At 49.4% G+C, this 14,035-nt stretch overlaps 9 protein-coding genes across 9 annotated transcripts; 8 read left to right on the top strand and 1 right to left on the bottom strand.

Moving 5' to 3' along the window:
* Window positions 1-43: 43 nt before the first annotated feature.
* HETIRDRAFT_446980 (uncharacterized protein) lies at window positions 44-2,447 on the bottom strand (the record flags this gene model as incomplete). The annotated part of the gene is made up of 2 exons (XM_009554601.1): window positions 44-693; window positions 746-2,447. The coding sequence occupies 2 exons, from the start codon at window positions 2,445-2,447 to the stop codon at window positions 44-46; spliced, it is 2,352 nt and encodes a 783-aa protein (XP_009552896.1).
* A 2,343-nt stretch (window positions 2,448-4,790) lies between these two features.
* HETIRDRAFT_56271 (uncharacterized protein) lies at window positions 4,791-5,222 on the top strand (the record flags this gene model as incomplete). The annotated part of the gene is made up of 1 exon (XM_009554197.1): window positions 4,791-5,222. The coding sequence occupies one exon, from the start codon at window positions 4,791-4,793 to the stop codon at window positions 5,220-5,222; it is 432 nt and encodes a 143-aa protein (XP_009552492.1).
* Window positions 5,223-5,881: 659 nt separating this feature from the next.
* HETIRDRAFT_221948 (uncharacterized protein) lies at window positions 5,882-6,283 on the top strand (the record flags this gene model as incomplete). Its single annotated transcript, XM_009554600.1, has 1 exon — window positions 5,882-6,283. A coding segment is annotated over one exon (402 nt), but the record flags the coding sequence as incomplete, so codon positions are not given.
* Window positions 6,284-6,991: 708 nt separating this feature from the next.
* HETIRDRAFT_437170 (uncharacterized protein) lies at window positions 6,992-8,653 on the top strand. The gene is made up of 5 exons (XM_009554599.1): window positions 6,992-7,170; window positions 7,225-7,397; window positions 7,453-7,850; window positions 7,910-7,989; window positions 8,047-8,653. Exons 1-5 carry the CDS (start codon window positions 6,999-7,001, stop codon window positions 8,337-8,339), a joined length of 1,116 nt encoding a protein of 371 aa, XP_009552894.1. The 5' UTR covers window positions 6,992-6,998; the 3' UTR covers window positions 8,340-8,653.
* A 241-nt stretch (window positions 8,654-8,894) lies between these two features.
* Window positions 8,895-10,115, top strand: HETIRDRAFT_437169 (uncharacterized protein). Its single transcript, XM_009554598.1, has 3 exons — window positions 8,895-9,446; window positions 9,510-9,704; window positions 9,773-10,115. The coding sequence occupies exons 1-3, from the start codon at window positions 8,960-8,962 to the stop codon at window positions 9,838-9,840; spliced, it is 750 nt and encodes a 249-aa protein (XP_009552893.1). The 5' UTR covers window positions 8,895-8,959; the 3' UTR covers window positions 9,841-10,115.
* A 54-nt stretch (window positions 10,116-10,169) lies between these two features.
* HETIRDRAFT_126838 (uncharacterized protein) lies at window positions 10,170-11,124 on the top strand (the record flags this gene model as incomplete). Its single annotated transcript, XM_009554597.1, has 4 exons — window positions 10,170-10,398; window positions 10,453-10,545; window positions 10,594-10,730; window positions 10,789-11,124. 4 exons carry the CDS (start codon window positions 10,170-10,172, stop codon window positions 11,122-11,124), a joined length of 795 nt encoding a protein of 264 aa, XP_009552892.1.
* Window positions 11,125-11,551: 427 nt separating this feature from the next.
* On the top strand, window positions 11,552-13,278 carry HETIRDRAFT_461334 (uncharacterized protein; the record flags this gene model as incomplete). The annotated part of the gene is made up of 1 exon (XM_009554595.1): window positions 11,552-13,278. One exon carries the CDS (start codon window positions 11,552-11,554, stop codon window positions 12,209-12,211), a length of 660 nt encoding a protein of 219 aa, XP_009552890.1. The 3' UTR covers window positions 12,212-13,278.
* On the top strand, window positions 11,903-13,278 carry HETIRDRAFT_412575 (uncharacterized protein). Its single transcript, XM_009554596.1, has one exon. It carries the CDS (start codon window positions 12,436-12,438, stop codon window positions 12,955-12,957), a length of 522 nt encoding a protein of 173 aa, XP_009552891.1. The 5' UTR covers window positions 11,903-12,435; the 3' UTR covers window positions 12,958-13,278.
* A 68-nt stretch (window positions 13,279-13,346) lies between these two features.
* HETIRDRAFT_164389 (uncharacterized protein) lies at window positions 13,347-13,979 on the top strand (the record flags this gene model as incomplete). The annotated part of the gene is made up of 1 exon (XM_009554594.1): window positions 13,347-13,979. One exon carries the CDS (start codon window positions 13,347-13,349, stop codon window positions 13,977-13,979), a length of 633 nt encoding a protein of 210 aa, XP_009552889.1.
* Between the last annotated feature and the right edge of the window lie 56 nt (window positions 13,980-14,035).

Here is a 14,035-nt window from a genome sequence, read left to right as displayed (position 1 = left end):
CCTCGATAGAGCTACAAAGGGAATGTGATATATAAACGTGAAATCAGTCGAGCAAATCCGTGTCCAAACTGTGCGGCGCGTTCTTGAAGTCTACGCTGAGGATTCCCAAGAATTTACGGTAAGTCATGAGGCCACCCCAAGTCTCGGGGTCGAACGGACTGTCGTTCAACTGAGCAAGCTCTGACGTTGAACGCGCTGTCGCAATCATTCGTCCTAGAGGCCGGATCCAGGAGTCAAGGAGAGGCCTGAAAGGTTCGGTAACGGCTTCATCCAATCCTCCAAAACCTTCGCCGGCTCGGGTGAAAAACACCACTTTCTTGTCTCGGATATCGCCCCAATTCACCACCGACCAAGGTTCCACGAGTTTATGCTGCTTCTTCACTTCTGTTCCGTTGAGAAGAAAAGTGCACGCTGACCACAACAGGATGTAGAAGAACGACTCGAGGTCGTGACGGTAATAATGAGGAGGTCCCATCTTCGGCTTCAAAAGATCAATGGCCATGAACGGTCCTGTCCCTGTCCGGTAACGAGAAGACGGACCGTCTCCGTCATCTTCTCTCAGTTTCATGTCAATCGCGAGGTCCCAGTCGATGAGAATCCCATACGGCTTTCCAGATCTCATTCCGAACATCACGTTGTTGATGCTCAGGTCACGGTGGAGGATACCCGCTCTCTTGTAAACAACGCGATGGGCTATTAGAGAAATAAGCACAGACAGTGCGCGCAATCACACGTCAAGGCGTACCTCTGACAAGATCGATGAAGACTGATTGGAACTCTGAGATCGTCTTCAGTTTATTCAGGTGCTGATAGCGATCGCACACCAGAACGCGGAGAACCCGAGTCTCAACGTCGCCCGGCAGTGACTGAATCGATTCCTCTATCCGAGGCAGGCCCAATCGCAAGCCCTCCAGTGTCGTCGACATCCGCATCCGACTCACGTGCCGCGCCTCCTTCGATCCAATCGCCTTCCGTATCCGTCGTATCAGCACGTCCTCGGGAACACGCGTCGCAGCCGGCCAGCTGAACTTGACCACAAGCTTCTGCGAGGACTTGACGGCCGCCAGTCCACTGTCGGCGAACGCAGAAACAGGTAGCACTGACGTTCCCCGGCCTACGATCCCGGCTTGGACGTAGATCGGAGCTCCGGTGATCTTCAAACGGACAATGCCAGGGACCGTTTTGCCCTCCGAGTCAACCCCTTCGTCGATATGGATCTCCCAACCGCTGATGTTGCGGGGAGGTTCGAGTCGGATGGGATGTTCTAGGCGCATTGGAGGAGGGATGGTAGAAGGCGGGTGGATCATGGGCTCGAACCCAAAATGCTTCATGTCGCACGTCGTGACCGCGGCAATGGCAAGAACGAAAAGCCTCGGATTCTCCACCAGGTCGAACTCTTCGCTCTTGATCACTCCAATCCGGTCGTAGTACCATAGAGACACTTTGAGGTCTGTGATCATGAAAGATGTCACGTACCGCCGACGACCATCGCCGAGGCATTCGGATGCATAGTTGGCCGATTGAAGTTCGTCCTCGGTCATTTGAGGATTCAGTTTACATCTGCTCCGGTGCGTTTCGAAATTTTCGGGTTCTGTCCCCGTCCCGACGGCGCTGATCGAAGCGCCTGCGTTTGGAACCTCGATTGGTACTGAACTGGTCGAGTGGCTTTCATCAACTGAGCCGTCAGATCTATCGGATCTGTCAGAGGTGATGCTTGGATCCTGGTTGACTCGTTTTGCGGGCGGGAGACCTTCGTCCGAGACATTCTTCCGCTTCAATCCTTCCTGTCTGCACTCGTCGTCCGGCTTGAGGGTAATCGCCACCGGCTCTGAGATCGCCGCCGGAGCCTGTTGAAACAGAATGACGGCATCGTGGTCTATCGGGAGAAACCTCTTGAATTCCATGAAGCACGGGACTATTTCCCATCGAAGTTGGGCTTTTGAATGCTTGTCAGGGCCGTCCTGCGCCAATCGATACTCTTCCACTGCTTGTTTCCCGATGATTCCCATATCTGGTTTCCGGTTGCTCCTGTCGCTTCGGATGTAAGTCGATCCAAGCGGCTCGAACGAAACGGGCAAAGGCGACTCCAGCTTCAGCACCTCGACGAGCTTGGCCACGGTTGAGTCAATGAGCCTCGCAAAGGGAGCATATCGGTATCTCTCGGCGTGCTGGAACGTAGCCTTATATGCTTCAACCAGTGTCTTATCAAGCTGCAGGTCCTTAAAGAACTTCTCCCATTGGAGGCGATCAGGATGGAATCCCCAGATGCGATAGACGAAATCCTCGATCAAGAGACCGACTTGAAGGGTATCCATGAGCTCTTCCTTGAGCAATGGTTTGACGATAGGCCTTGTAAGCCTCCTTGCGATACTTCCACCAAGACTTTCTTTGAAGAGCGACGATGGGCGGCGGACGCGGAACGCAGTACCTGTTCGAGGAGGCTGCATTGTGAGTATTTCGAATGGTGAGACATGGGAGAGAAAGGAAATGGAGGCGAGGATATTTAAATATATTGATGCGTACGCTTTGACCAGAAGGTTGTCGATGCTTGGGCCGAGCTTTAGAGAACAATACGCGCTGCAAGGCGTGTTGATCATCATCGACGAGTGCTGAGAAGGTCTGAGACAAGTCGCTGTTCAGTTGAAACTCCGCGCGTTGATCTAGGAACGGTCACGCCGTCACGTCGATATGGCCTGAGCTGAATCTGCGACCCTGCAATGAGCGACCTTCAACGGGGGCTTGAGCCTGCTTGAGCACGGAACGTCGTGTGCCTTCTTGGTATAATAGGGGTTTTCATCAGGTGAGTCGATTCTTTCCCCATCCAATTGTGTTGACATCGGAATCCTCAAAATCCAATCACTTTGAAGGGCCATCAGGAGTCCGTATAGTAGCTAAAACGGCCTGTACAGCAGCACTAGATTACTAGAGCCCAAAAGGAACTGCCGGAATTGGCAGAGTCCACTAGTCATGATTTCGGACTAGTGATGTCTTGAGAGTCATCCCCAGATGCAATCAATACCACACCTGCTTGTTTTGGATTTTACTTCATCTGGAAAACCACCCCCTTGTATTAAGCTATAATTAGCTATAATTGATGCTCTACTATACTAAATTATGAAAGATTAGGATTAGACATTTTTAGCTTACCCCCTCTAAACCTGTTCTAATTAGACATAATTTTCCTAAATTAGGAATTATTAGGATTGATTATAACTTGAAATTTCAGAACAATAATAATAAATCAAGCATTACAGTTCTCATAGCCTTCCTATAAAGTCATGTCTATTAGAGCACTAGTTAAATACCTAAACACAGAATATACCTTATAACAAACCTGCCTTCTGCCAGAGTTGAGCCAACAACCTCATATATGCAAGCACCTAGGACAGATGCTCTAAGCCACTAAGCCACAAGGTCTAATATATAAACTTGGTAATCTAAATAAGTAGACATAATATAGGCAACCTCAACACCTCTGATTTTATTCAACATTTATCTTTCCTCTCTCTTATAAATAAATAAGTCAATAAATACCTAAAAAGTCAGGTCTTTCAGGATTTAGTTTAAACACCAGCTAAGAAGATGATAAACCAATGGAAAATAAATAATACACTTTATATAGGGTAAAAATAAATTATGGCACTTACACAATTTGGATTGAGAATGTGTAAAACTATGATTGAGTGTAATATTCAATGGGACTCTACTAGTATAGACAATGCTACCTTAATTTGCAAATTTGATCAAAAACATGATTATAAATAATTAAGATCCAATAAGAGAGAGAGGTTTTCCAAATAGCCACTAGTGAGGTAGAGGGTGGGGACAAGGGTATATATATGGCATGCCTATATATAAATAAGCACAAGATTGTTGGAGGTGATTTTAATATGCTTAGTGCACATATTTCCTATATGGCAGGCAAATATATCATTCTGGCACCACATATTCACATGACTGTCTTTTCCATAGAGAAAAACACCAAGTTTGAGCATCTTCTGTATAACAAGGCAATGAACAATATAAATAGTGCTAAAAATTGTAATATCAATAGTGATGATGATTGTGTGCTGCACAAGATAGTATTGACCATTGTACTAATAGACAAGGTCTACAAGGCTGCATATAGCATATTCCTAAGCCCAACCCACATGTTGTGTCCTATAATGACTAGTAGCAGGCATTGGCTAACAATGACAATTTTAATAATCTTGTGTGCAAGGCCAAGGTACCAAGGTCTTCATAGCCTCTTGTGGCAACTGCCAAGCTGCCAACAAAGTGGCTGGGGGCATCAATGCATATTTCTCTCTTTCTATGTCCCTTTCAAAGGCAGCTGGAAAGTTGGCAAAAGAGCTACAAGATAATGGTATATGCATATATGAAGGAGAGTAATGTGCTAAAATAGTATAGAATGTGCCACATCATTACCTTCTTACTGATAAAGCAGTAGTACTTACTATTTCCTACTGCTAATGAAAGACTTCTTAGTATAAAATTAGTGCTAATATCATAAAATTAGAAACCAATCCAATGCTCATAATGTGTTGCTCCCAATTAGGAAATTAGACATTTTTAGATGCTATTAACACTTTTAGATACTTTTAGACACTATTAGATATAATCCGGAGCTAATACAAGGGGGTGGTTTTCCAGATGCAAGCAAGCTTCTGAACCCCTGGGAAGAGCATACTCAAGAATCAGATTCAGATGGAAGGCCTCCTAACAATCTGTAGCCCCCAACCAGTGACATGTCAACAAATACTAGAAATCCTGAGTTCAAGGGACTGGCTATGGCCAAACCCACCCCCTTTGATGGAAACAGGAAACAAACTGAGCAGTTCCTCCACAAAATTAACCTAATGATCCTCACCAGGAAATATGACTTACCAGACACATTTACCAAGATTGCTTATGTGCTATCCTACATGAAAGGAGGATCTGCCGAGATATGGTCAAGGAATTTTACCAAAGCAAGGAACTCAAATGAGGACTGGGAATTATACACATGGAAACCAACCCAAGACATGATCTTGGTCCATCAGAAAATCTCTATGGACTTCGAAGAATTCAACAAGACAGCAGATGCCAGAGACAAGCTGGCTAGGATCAACCAAGGAACAGAATCCTTCAAAGCATATGTTCAGCTATTCGAACAAATTGCCAAACTAGCCGGGGTTGATCTTGAAACCAAGAAAATGCACTTCTTGAGGGGCCTCAAATAGGAATTGGCCCGAAGAATTTACCAAGACCTAGCAACACAAACCACCTGGGACAAACTAGTGGCTAAGGCCAAAAGGCACGAAACTATGCACATAGAAGAAATGCATGCCAGAGACCTTAGGCAGGGGAAATATTGAGTTTTCACCAAAAGCAACTATTATTCCAACATTGCACCACCCTCACGTCAAGAACGGGAGTCACAATATGTCCCTATGGATGGTCATACTCCAACTACCTCTCCTCCCCCGTTCGAACACACCGGGACAAATCCAATGTTACTCAAGCAATGGATATCATGGGCGAGATCCCTTTTGTTCTTCAATTTCAACCTCTTGCTGCGCAAGGTGGTGGTGAGCCACCCGATCAACTTTGCAGCACTTGTACTCATCGTACGACACCATTCATCCTTCCAATCATCCTTCTCCATGACCAACTCATGCCTTGCTCTTGATTGACGCTCGCAGATGATTTTCCAAAGCCTGGAACAGTAGAGAAGGTGTCGGGTTGCTCCCTTCCCCTACAGGCAGGCATGAAAAGGAGACGCACCGAAGTCGATGACCATACAGACAGGAAATCTTCCCCGAAGTATGCGAAGAGATCCATAGAGGACACGTTGGCCTCCTCGAGCACAGCATGCCGCGGGGACAATGGAGCCCCCGCCGACCACGAGGGCAATGCCCTCAAAATCAACACTCAGACATCAAGCAAGACCGACTTCGAGGACGATCTCCCCGAAGACGGATCAATACCCGACACTGTCCCAGTGTCGAAACAAGAGCTTCCGCCATCGCAGCCGACGTCCCCCGCACACGATAACGGAGGATCAAGGCAGGCACCTTACATGTCCACTCCTTGGAACTGCCACATCTGCTCAGAAGGCTTCCATCGGGAGAAAGAGCGCAAGAACCACTGCCTGACAGACAAGCATGCCAGGCGAGAGGCCGAGATTGGAGACATCCAAGGAGACATCAAGGGCCCAAGGCCTTTCAAGTGCGAGGAGCATGGTTGCCAAAAGGCGTTCGGCCGAAAAGACGCGCTGATGAGGCATAGACGGGAGGTGCACAAGATTCTCGATCAATCAGCAAAGAAGTCAGGGGCGAAGACGAGGGCGCAGGTGAAGGCCAAGGGGACGAAAGCGGGGGCGAAGATGACGAAGGCGAGGACGAGGACAAAGACGGAGAGAAGCGCGAAGAACAAGTGACGGTGAGTCTCAGCTTTTATGCATTTGTACCATCCATGCCACACAATCAGCCTCCCCTGCCATTCTGCCGTCCTATCGATCACGGGCTGATATTGCCATCTCAGACCCTCAGTACATCTCGAAGATCGATGCGGACGTGGTCATGAGCTCGTTTCGTCATCTGATGGCTATCTGGCTGTTGCGTCGAGTCTGAAGACCTTACGTCGGGGACAACGTCAAGCTACAGGACTGGGCAGGTTTTGGCGGTGTCAGGTGGTGGTAGACACTTGGTAGACTTGTGAAGAGACGACATCTAATCTTCCTTCGACATTTGTTTTTTCTCTACTTACCTTTTCCCTGCGGATTTCTGGGCGGGGGCCGATGTAATGCTGTTGATGACGGTTAATGAAGCGTTTTCTTGCGGCATCCAAAATGATTCTACTTGTATGAATTATGACGAAAATGCAGTAGGGATTGCATGGGCGAAGGGGGGAGCGGGGAGAAGGCGGCTGCGAACATCGCCTTGGCCGCATCAGGTCTGATTCCCGCGCTCTCGCATGAGCGCTTCACCCGAAAGCCCACACTCTTGCAGTCCAGGATGTACTTTGACTTGAATGTGCCTATTCCACAACCAACACAATCTACTGCACAAGTGCAATCGAAGAAAGGAAAGGGAAAGCAGCCCTCTGCCTCGACCAGCACTGCCGGATCCCTCTTTACACCTTCACAGATCACAGCCTTTGAGACGCGTCTTGATTTGCTTGTTCAATGTTCGTCTCTAATTCAGGTCATGACTTCGAACTCGCGTTGATACTGATAGATAGTAGGATACACTGTTATCGCGCTCAATCAGACGGTGTATAAAAAAGTAGAGCCGAAAGCGTTCGTCAATGCACTCGATCCATTGCTCGGACAGCTGCGAAAACGCCAGGGTATCATATACCTGAAGCGATTGACAGTCGTTCTGGATGAAGATAGCGAAAAGGGATTCGGGCTCGTGCGTGCAGAGCCTTTCGTCTATGTGGTCGTCAACTTCATTAACGCGACCATAGACAAATGCCAACGCCTCTCTCTTCACAGCATACGACATCATAGCTTTGCATCCCACCACTGAAACCACGTTCTCTCTTGCATGCCTGACGCACACGGCCCCTTCCTCCCTGACTGCCCACATCCTATCCCTTCCTCTCACCCTCCCCCGTCTCCCCTTTCGCATGAAACACAAGGTCGTGCGCGCAGCACTGAGGAACGGCGCAGTGTTCGAGATCAATTATACCGGTGCGTTGGGTGGGGCAGAAGAGACAGACGGTGGAGGGGGGGCAGGAACGAAGCGGAACTGGTGGGCGGGTGCAAGAGAGGTTGTCAGGGTCACGAAAGGTAAAGGAGTGGTAGTGAGCGGCGGGGTAACTGGTGAATTGGAGCTGCGAGCTCCCAGGGATGTAGGAAACCTGTGAGCATCTTCCTTCATTTTTGACGGCCGGCGGCGGGACTGCGCTAATGTTGGTTCAGAATCACGTTTCTCGGGCTTCCGCAGAACCTTGCTCATGACGCGTCAACGACAACACCGAAGTCGCTAGTGTTACGCGCCCGTGCGTCTTCATCTGTTGCAATTTTCACGGCGCGCTCACACATCCGTATATTTACAGAAACGCGCAAAACATACAGAGCTGTTTTCTCTGAACCCAAGGTCATCATACCCGAATCATTCATGTCGCAGCCTATACTAGAGAGCGTAGCAGAGCCTGACACACAGATAGCCAACTCTCTACAAAAATTCGCAGAAGGAATGGAAACTGATTCCTCCACAAGAGACGTCCAAGTTCCAGAGAGTAAGAAGCGGCGGCGGGACGATGATCAAGGGGCTCTTCAAGCAGATAGGACAATCGGGGCAAAGAAGAAAAAGAAGAGCAAAGAGGTATCCACACCGAGCGGTGTGTAGGTGACTCGGCCAAGGTTCACGCTGTATCGGCGATTGCTTTGGGGACAACATTGGTACTGTTCGGTCCATCTCATCATCACAAGTGCAGTTGCAGGGACACCCAAGAGGTGGACGAGGACTACCTGGAACGAAGACAGATCGTACTTTCATCAGCAGGATTCACGGCATAGCAGAGCACTTTGCGAAAGATTTTGACATGGTTGTTGAATATATAGTATACAGCCGCTCACTGAAACGCGCTCCGTGCTGCCTTAGATCCAATATGCTTACTGTATGCCTCCCCAGGCCTATCAACTAAAACTTGGCAAACGGCTTCCTCAGTAACAGGCCTCCTTCCTGTATCACTTAATTGATGTCAAGGGTCTCTGGGTGCAAGTATACATATCCCCAAGCTCCAGTGTCTAAATACAATACTCAGAAGTTGCTAGGGCTCATAAAACCTTTTAGAAGGCGTTCAGAGAACTAGAATAGTCCTGTGACAGTGACCGTACGCTCGTGACAGTGTGTCATATACGACGAACCGCTGGCTGGGCGCTAGAGGTCTCGAGACAACATACGGCCTCTAGAACCTGTTCCATCTTGACTGCACTATTGCAAGCCATAGCTCACCGGCATACATCATGTCGCTCGCCAAACTAACCTCGCTATCCACCCAAACTCTTTCCCTCCTTCTTGAACGCCAGCGACTGCAGTCGCTCTCACCACTCGGTGCGCAGCCAACGACGACAAACCTGCATCTACCACAGATATCACGAAATCTTAAACAGTTAAGGAAGGCTATCTTGGATATGGAGGAGAAGCATGGGCGGAGTGAGGCTGTTGTCCTTCTGAAGAGTCAGTTTGGGAGGATGAGGGGCATGCTGGGAGAAGACGCGGAAGTAATGGGGATAGAGGCTTTCCAGGAGGACGGGAAAACAGTCGGGACATTAGGGCAGCCTGGTAGTGAGGCGTCGGGGTCACGACCAAACTCAGGTGCCTCAACACCATCGGAAGGGACAAAGAACGGGAAGCTATCTGAGGAGCCGATCTACACACCGTACACAGACGACCCTGAGGCTGGTCTTGACCCTGCACTCATGCTACAGGAGCAGAGACGAATGATGGACCGTAATTATTCATTTATTTCATTACTCTCGTCCCTTTGGTTGAAGCATGTTGCGTGGTATGCAGATCAAGACTTACATCTCGAGAATCTATCACGCTCAGTGAATCGGCAGCGCGATATCTCGATACAAATAAACGACGAGCTGGATGTCCATACAGGGCTGTTACAGGAACTGGATCACGATTTGGACCGGACGGAGAGTCGATTGGGAGGTGCACGGCGACAGCTAGAACGCGTCGCAAAGGGTGCAAGGAACAACGGTACGTCATCTTCGCATCAAGTTTCTGTTGCGTCTCCCTTTCAGGACTAAGCTACACTGATGCCGTAGGGTCGACAGTAACGATCGCAACTCTTATACTTGTTCTCTTGGTCCTGATCATCATATTCAAGACATGACGAGCATCCCGCCCTATTCTTCGAGTGCTCTGCGTTCGCTCCTGCTCTCCATCATGATACCATGTTGTCTTCATATTGACCCTCTTACACCTGTCTGCTGTTTGTCTCACATACCTTTATCTTCGTCAACATTGTAAATTATCCATACAGATCCGCATTGTACTTGGGTATCGGGAGCGCGATTGATAAGTACTGTCGGCCGGCGGCAGGCTTTTATCTAATCTCTTCCGTATTATCTTATCTAATCGCGCTGTCAGAGTCATATTTATGCGACTGAATCTGTCCGACTCCAAACCCACCACCCACAACGTGAAACCTAGCTATTAACAATGTCTCAGAAAACTCCTCGCCTGGCACTTCTGCTCTGCGACACACCTATCCCCGCTGTTCTTCAGTCCTCAGGCGATTATCATGAGATCTTCAAGACATTCTTTCGTTCGGCACTCCCATCTGAACTTGTAGACTTCGCGATCGATGCGTATGATATCAGAAATAAGATGGAGTATCCAGGAGATTCTCAGCTAGATGATTATGCTGGGGTTGTCATTACTGGATCAGGCACGTACGATCATTCCCTGTTTACATCGACACTTATCATGACGTTCATTGAAGCGGCATCCGCGTATGAGGATGTACCATGGATAAGCAATCTCGTAAAATGGGTTGCGAACATCTCTACTGCTAAGCCGGAATTGAAGATAATTGGTGCGCTCCATCGCACAGTGACTTGAGATGGCTGTTAACGACATGCAGGCATATGCTTCGGCCATCAAATTATTGCGCGCGCCCTGGGAGAGGACTGTGTGCCAAATGGCGGAAAATGGGAAGTGGGTGTGACGGAGGTTGGGCTCACCGACCTTGGGAAGAGGATATTTGGTGCCGATGTCTTGGTCCGTTTCTCTATCCTGATCGCTAATATTGTCAGCTGACAGAGCCGGCATGGCACAGAATATTCAACAGATGCATAGAGACCACGTTCCGACGATCCCTCCATCATGCCATCTTCTTGGCTCGACATCCGTATCCATGAACCAGGGCTTTGTTCGCTTCTCTCCTCCCACAGGAGGCATTTCGGCAGAAAAAGCTCTCCCACACATCCAGATTCTTACTCTGCAAGGTCACCCAGAGTTTACAGCGTCGATTGTGAAAGAGCTCGTTGATTTGCGAAGTGCAAATGGGATCATAGACACTGAAACGGCGGATGATGCTCGGGCCAGGGCTAACTTGAGGAACGATGGAGTTGACGTCGCTGGGAAGGCTATATGGCAGGTGATACGAGCGTAGATCAGACATGTATAGTGTCGAGAAGCATGAGAGGAAGAGAAGGCAGGCCATGTGTACTTCGAGGCGATTGCTGATCATGAGGCAAGACAATCGAACCGGGTAGGAGTCGATTCACCCGGAGAAATGCGATGGCGACAAGCATGGTCAGAACAAAACGCTTTGTACTCAAGAGGCTTCTTAACGTAGGATCGAGCGCAGACGGTTCCCGGTTCAACACGCGGAGTTCCAAGTGCATCACAACTTGTCTCAGATCTCCACCCAACTCTCAAGCGACCATCAACACGCCTTGCAGAGCTCGTTGTTTTTCGGTCGCTGTTTTTCGGTCCAAGCATCGACAGTCTCTCGGTCCAAGCGTATGCATTGATGCTATACATTCTATTATCTATTAACTTCGTCTCCTCATGTCTCATCAATTCAACCATTAACAATGCAATCTCCTCGCATTGGCCCTGCGGTCGTCGTCCGCTCATCGACACCCTTTAAAGAAAGTCTTGGTGGAAGTATCGCAAGGGGGCTCACAAGATCTATCGTCAAACCATTGCTCAAGGAAGAGCTCATCAATACCCTCCAAATCGATCTCTTGATCGAGGATTTCGTCTATCGCATCTGGGGATTCCATCCTGACCGCCTTCAGTGGAAGAATTTCTTCTATCTCTTCCAGCTCGATGAGACTCTGGTTGAGGCATACAAAGCTACGTTCCATTACCCTGAGCCATACCGATATGCTCCCTTTGCGAGGCTCATTGACTCAACCGTGGCCAAGCTCGTCGAGGTGCTGAAGCTGGAGTCGCCTTTGCCCGTTTCGTTCGAGCCGCTTGGATCGACTTACATCCGAAGCGACAGGAGCAACCGGAAATTGGATATGGGAATCATCGGGAAACGAGCAGTGGAAGAATATCGATTGGCGCAGGACAACCCCGACAAATACTCGAAAGCCCGGCTCCGATGGGAAACCATCCCGTGCTTTATGGAGTTCAAGAGGTTTCTCCTAATAGACCACGACGCCGTCATTCTGTTCCCGCAGGCTCCGGCGGCGATCTCAGAACCGGTGGCCATTGCCCCCGAGACGGAAAACGAGTGGAAATAGGAAGGATTGAAGCGGAAGAATGTCTCGGACGAAGGTCTCCCCCCCGCGAACGAGTCAATCGCGATTAGAGCACTGATTCAAAGAGCTCAGATGGTGAGAGCCACTCGACCAATCCAGTACCAATCGAGGTTCCAAACGCAGGCGCTTCGACCAGCGTCGTCGGGACGGGGACAGAACCCGAAAATTTCGAGACGCACCTGAATAAATGGAAACTGAAACCACGGATGACCGCGGACGAAATCCAAGCGGCCAACTATGCGTCCGAATGCCTCGGCGATGGTCGTCGGCGGTACGTGATGTCGTTTATGATCACAGACCTCAAGGTCTCACTATGGTACTACGACCGGATTGGAGTGATCAAGAGCGAAGAGTTCGACCTGGTGGAGAATCCGAGGCTTTTCATTCTCGCCATTGCCGCGGTCACGACGTGCGACATGAAGCATTTTGGGTTCGAGCCCATGATCCGTCCGACGTCTACCATCGCTTCTCCGATGCGCCTAGAACATCCCATCCGACTCAAACCTCCTCGAGACATAAGAGGCTGGGAGATCCATATCGACGAAGGGATCGACTCGGAGGGCCAATCGGTCCCCGGTGTCGTCCGTTTGAAGATCATCGGATCACTGATCTACGTCCAAGCTGGGATCGTAGGCCGGGGAACATCAGTGCTACCTGTTTCTGCGTTCGCCGACAGTGGCCTGGCGGACGTCGATCACTTGCAGAAGCTTGTGATCAGGTTCAGCTGACCGGCTGCGACGCGTGTGTCTGAGGACGTGCTGATACGACGGATACGGAAGGCGATTGGATCGAAGGAGGCGTGGCATGTGAGTCGGATGCGGATGTCGACGACACTGGAGGGCTTGCGATTGGGCCTGCCTCGGATAGAGGAATCGATTCAGTCACTGCCGGGCGACGTTGAGACTCGGGCTCTCCGCGTTCTTGCGCGTGACCGCTACCAGCACCTGAAGCAGCTGAACACGATCCCAGAGTTCCAGTCAGTCTTCATCGACCTTGTCAGAGGTACGCCTTTCTGTGTGATGATGTACAATAAATATGCCCAAACCTTCTATGAGCCCGCCGTGTTGTTTACAAGAGGGCGAGTATCCTTCACCACGACCTTAGCATCAATAACGTGATGTTCGGAGTGAGATCTGGAAAACCGTATGGGATTCTCATCGACTGGGACCTTGCAATCGACATGAAATCTAGAGATAGTGTGTCTTCTCGTCACCGGACGGGGACTGGGCCGTTCATGGCCGTCGACCATCTGGGACCGAAGATGGGGTCTCCTTATTTCTACCGCCACGACCTCGAGTCGCTCTTCTACATCCTACTGTGGTCAGCGTGCGCTTTTCTTCTCAATGGAACAGAGGTGAAAAAACAGCATCAAATCGTGGAGCATTGGTCGGTGGCGACTTGGGGCGATGTCAAAGACAAGAAGATAGCCTTTTTCGCCAAGACCAAGGATGAATTCGAAGTGCTGAGCGAGGCAGTGACAGCGCCCTTCAGGCCTATTCTCGACTCCTGGCTCAGACCTCTCGCAGAGTTGGTCGCATGGGCACACGCAAAAGCCAACGAGAGGGCACCCCACAAGCGTCGATCTAGCAAGCGTGCACCTTTAGTAGACCTCGAAACTCTCGGTGGCAACATGACTTACAAGGTCTTCTTTGAGACGCTGAATGTGGATCTTGACACGGCCTCACACAGTTCGGACCATGATTTGTTCGACCGATTATATTTTCTGGAATCACACTCCCTTTGTAGCTGAATTTGAGGATCGCTGTACCAATCCGTTGATTTTTCGTTGTATTTGTTATATTATTT

This window comes from Heterobasidion irregulare, assembly GCF_000320585.1.
Source record: "Heterobasidion irregulare TC 32-1 unplaced genomic scaffold scaffold_13, whole genome shotgun sequence".
NCBI lineage: Eukaryota > Fungi > Basidiomycota > Agaricomycetes > Russulales > Bondarzewiaceae > Heterobasidion > Heterobasidion irregulare.
Note: the sequence above shows the minus strand (reverse complement) of the source record. Positions and strands in the feature narration are given on the sequence as shown.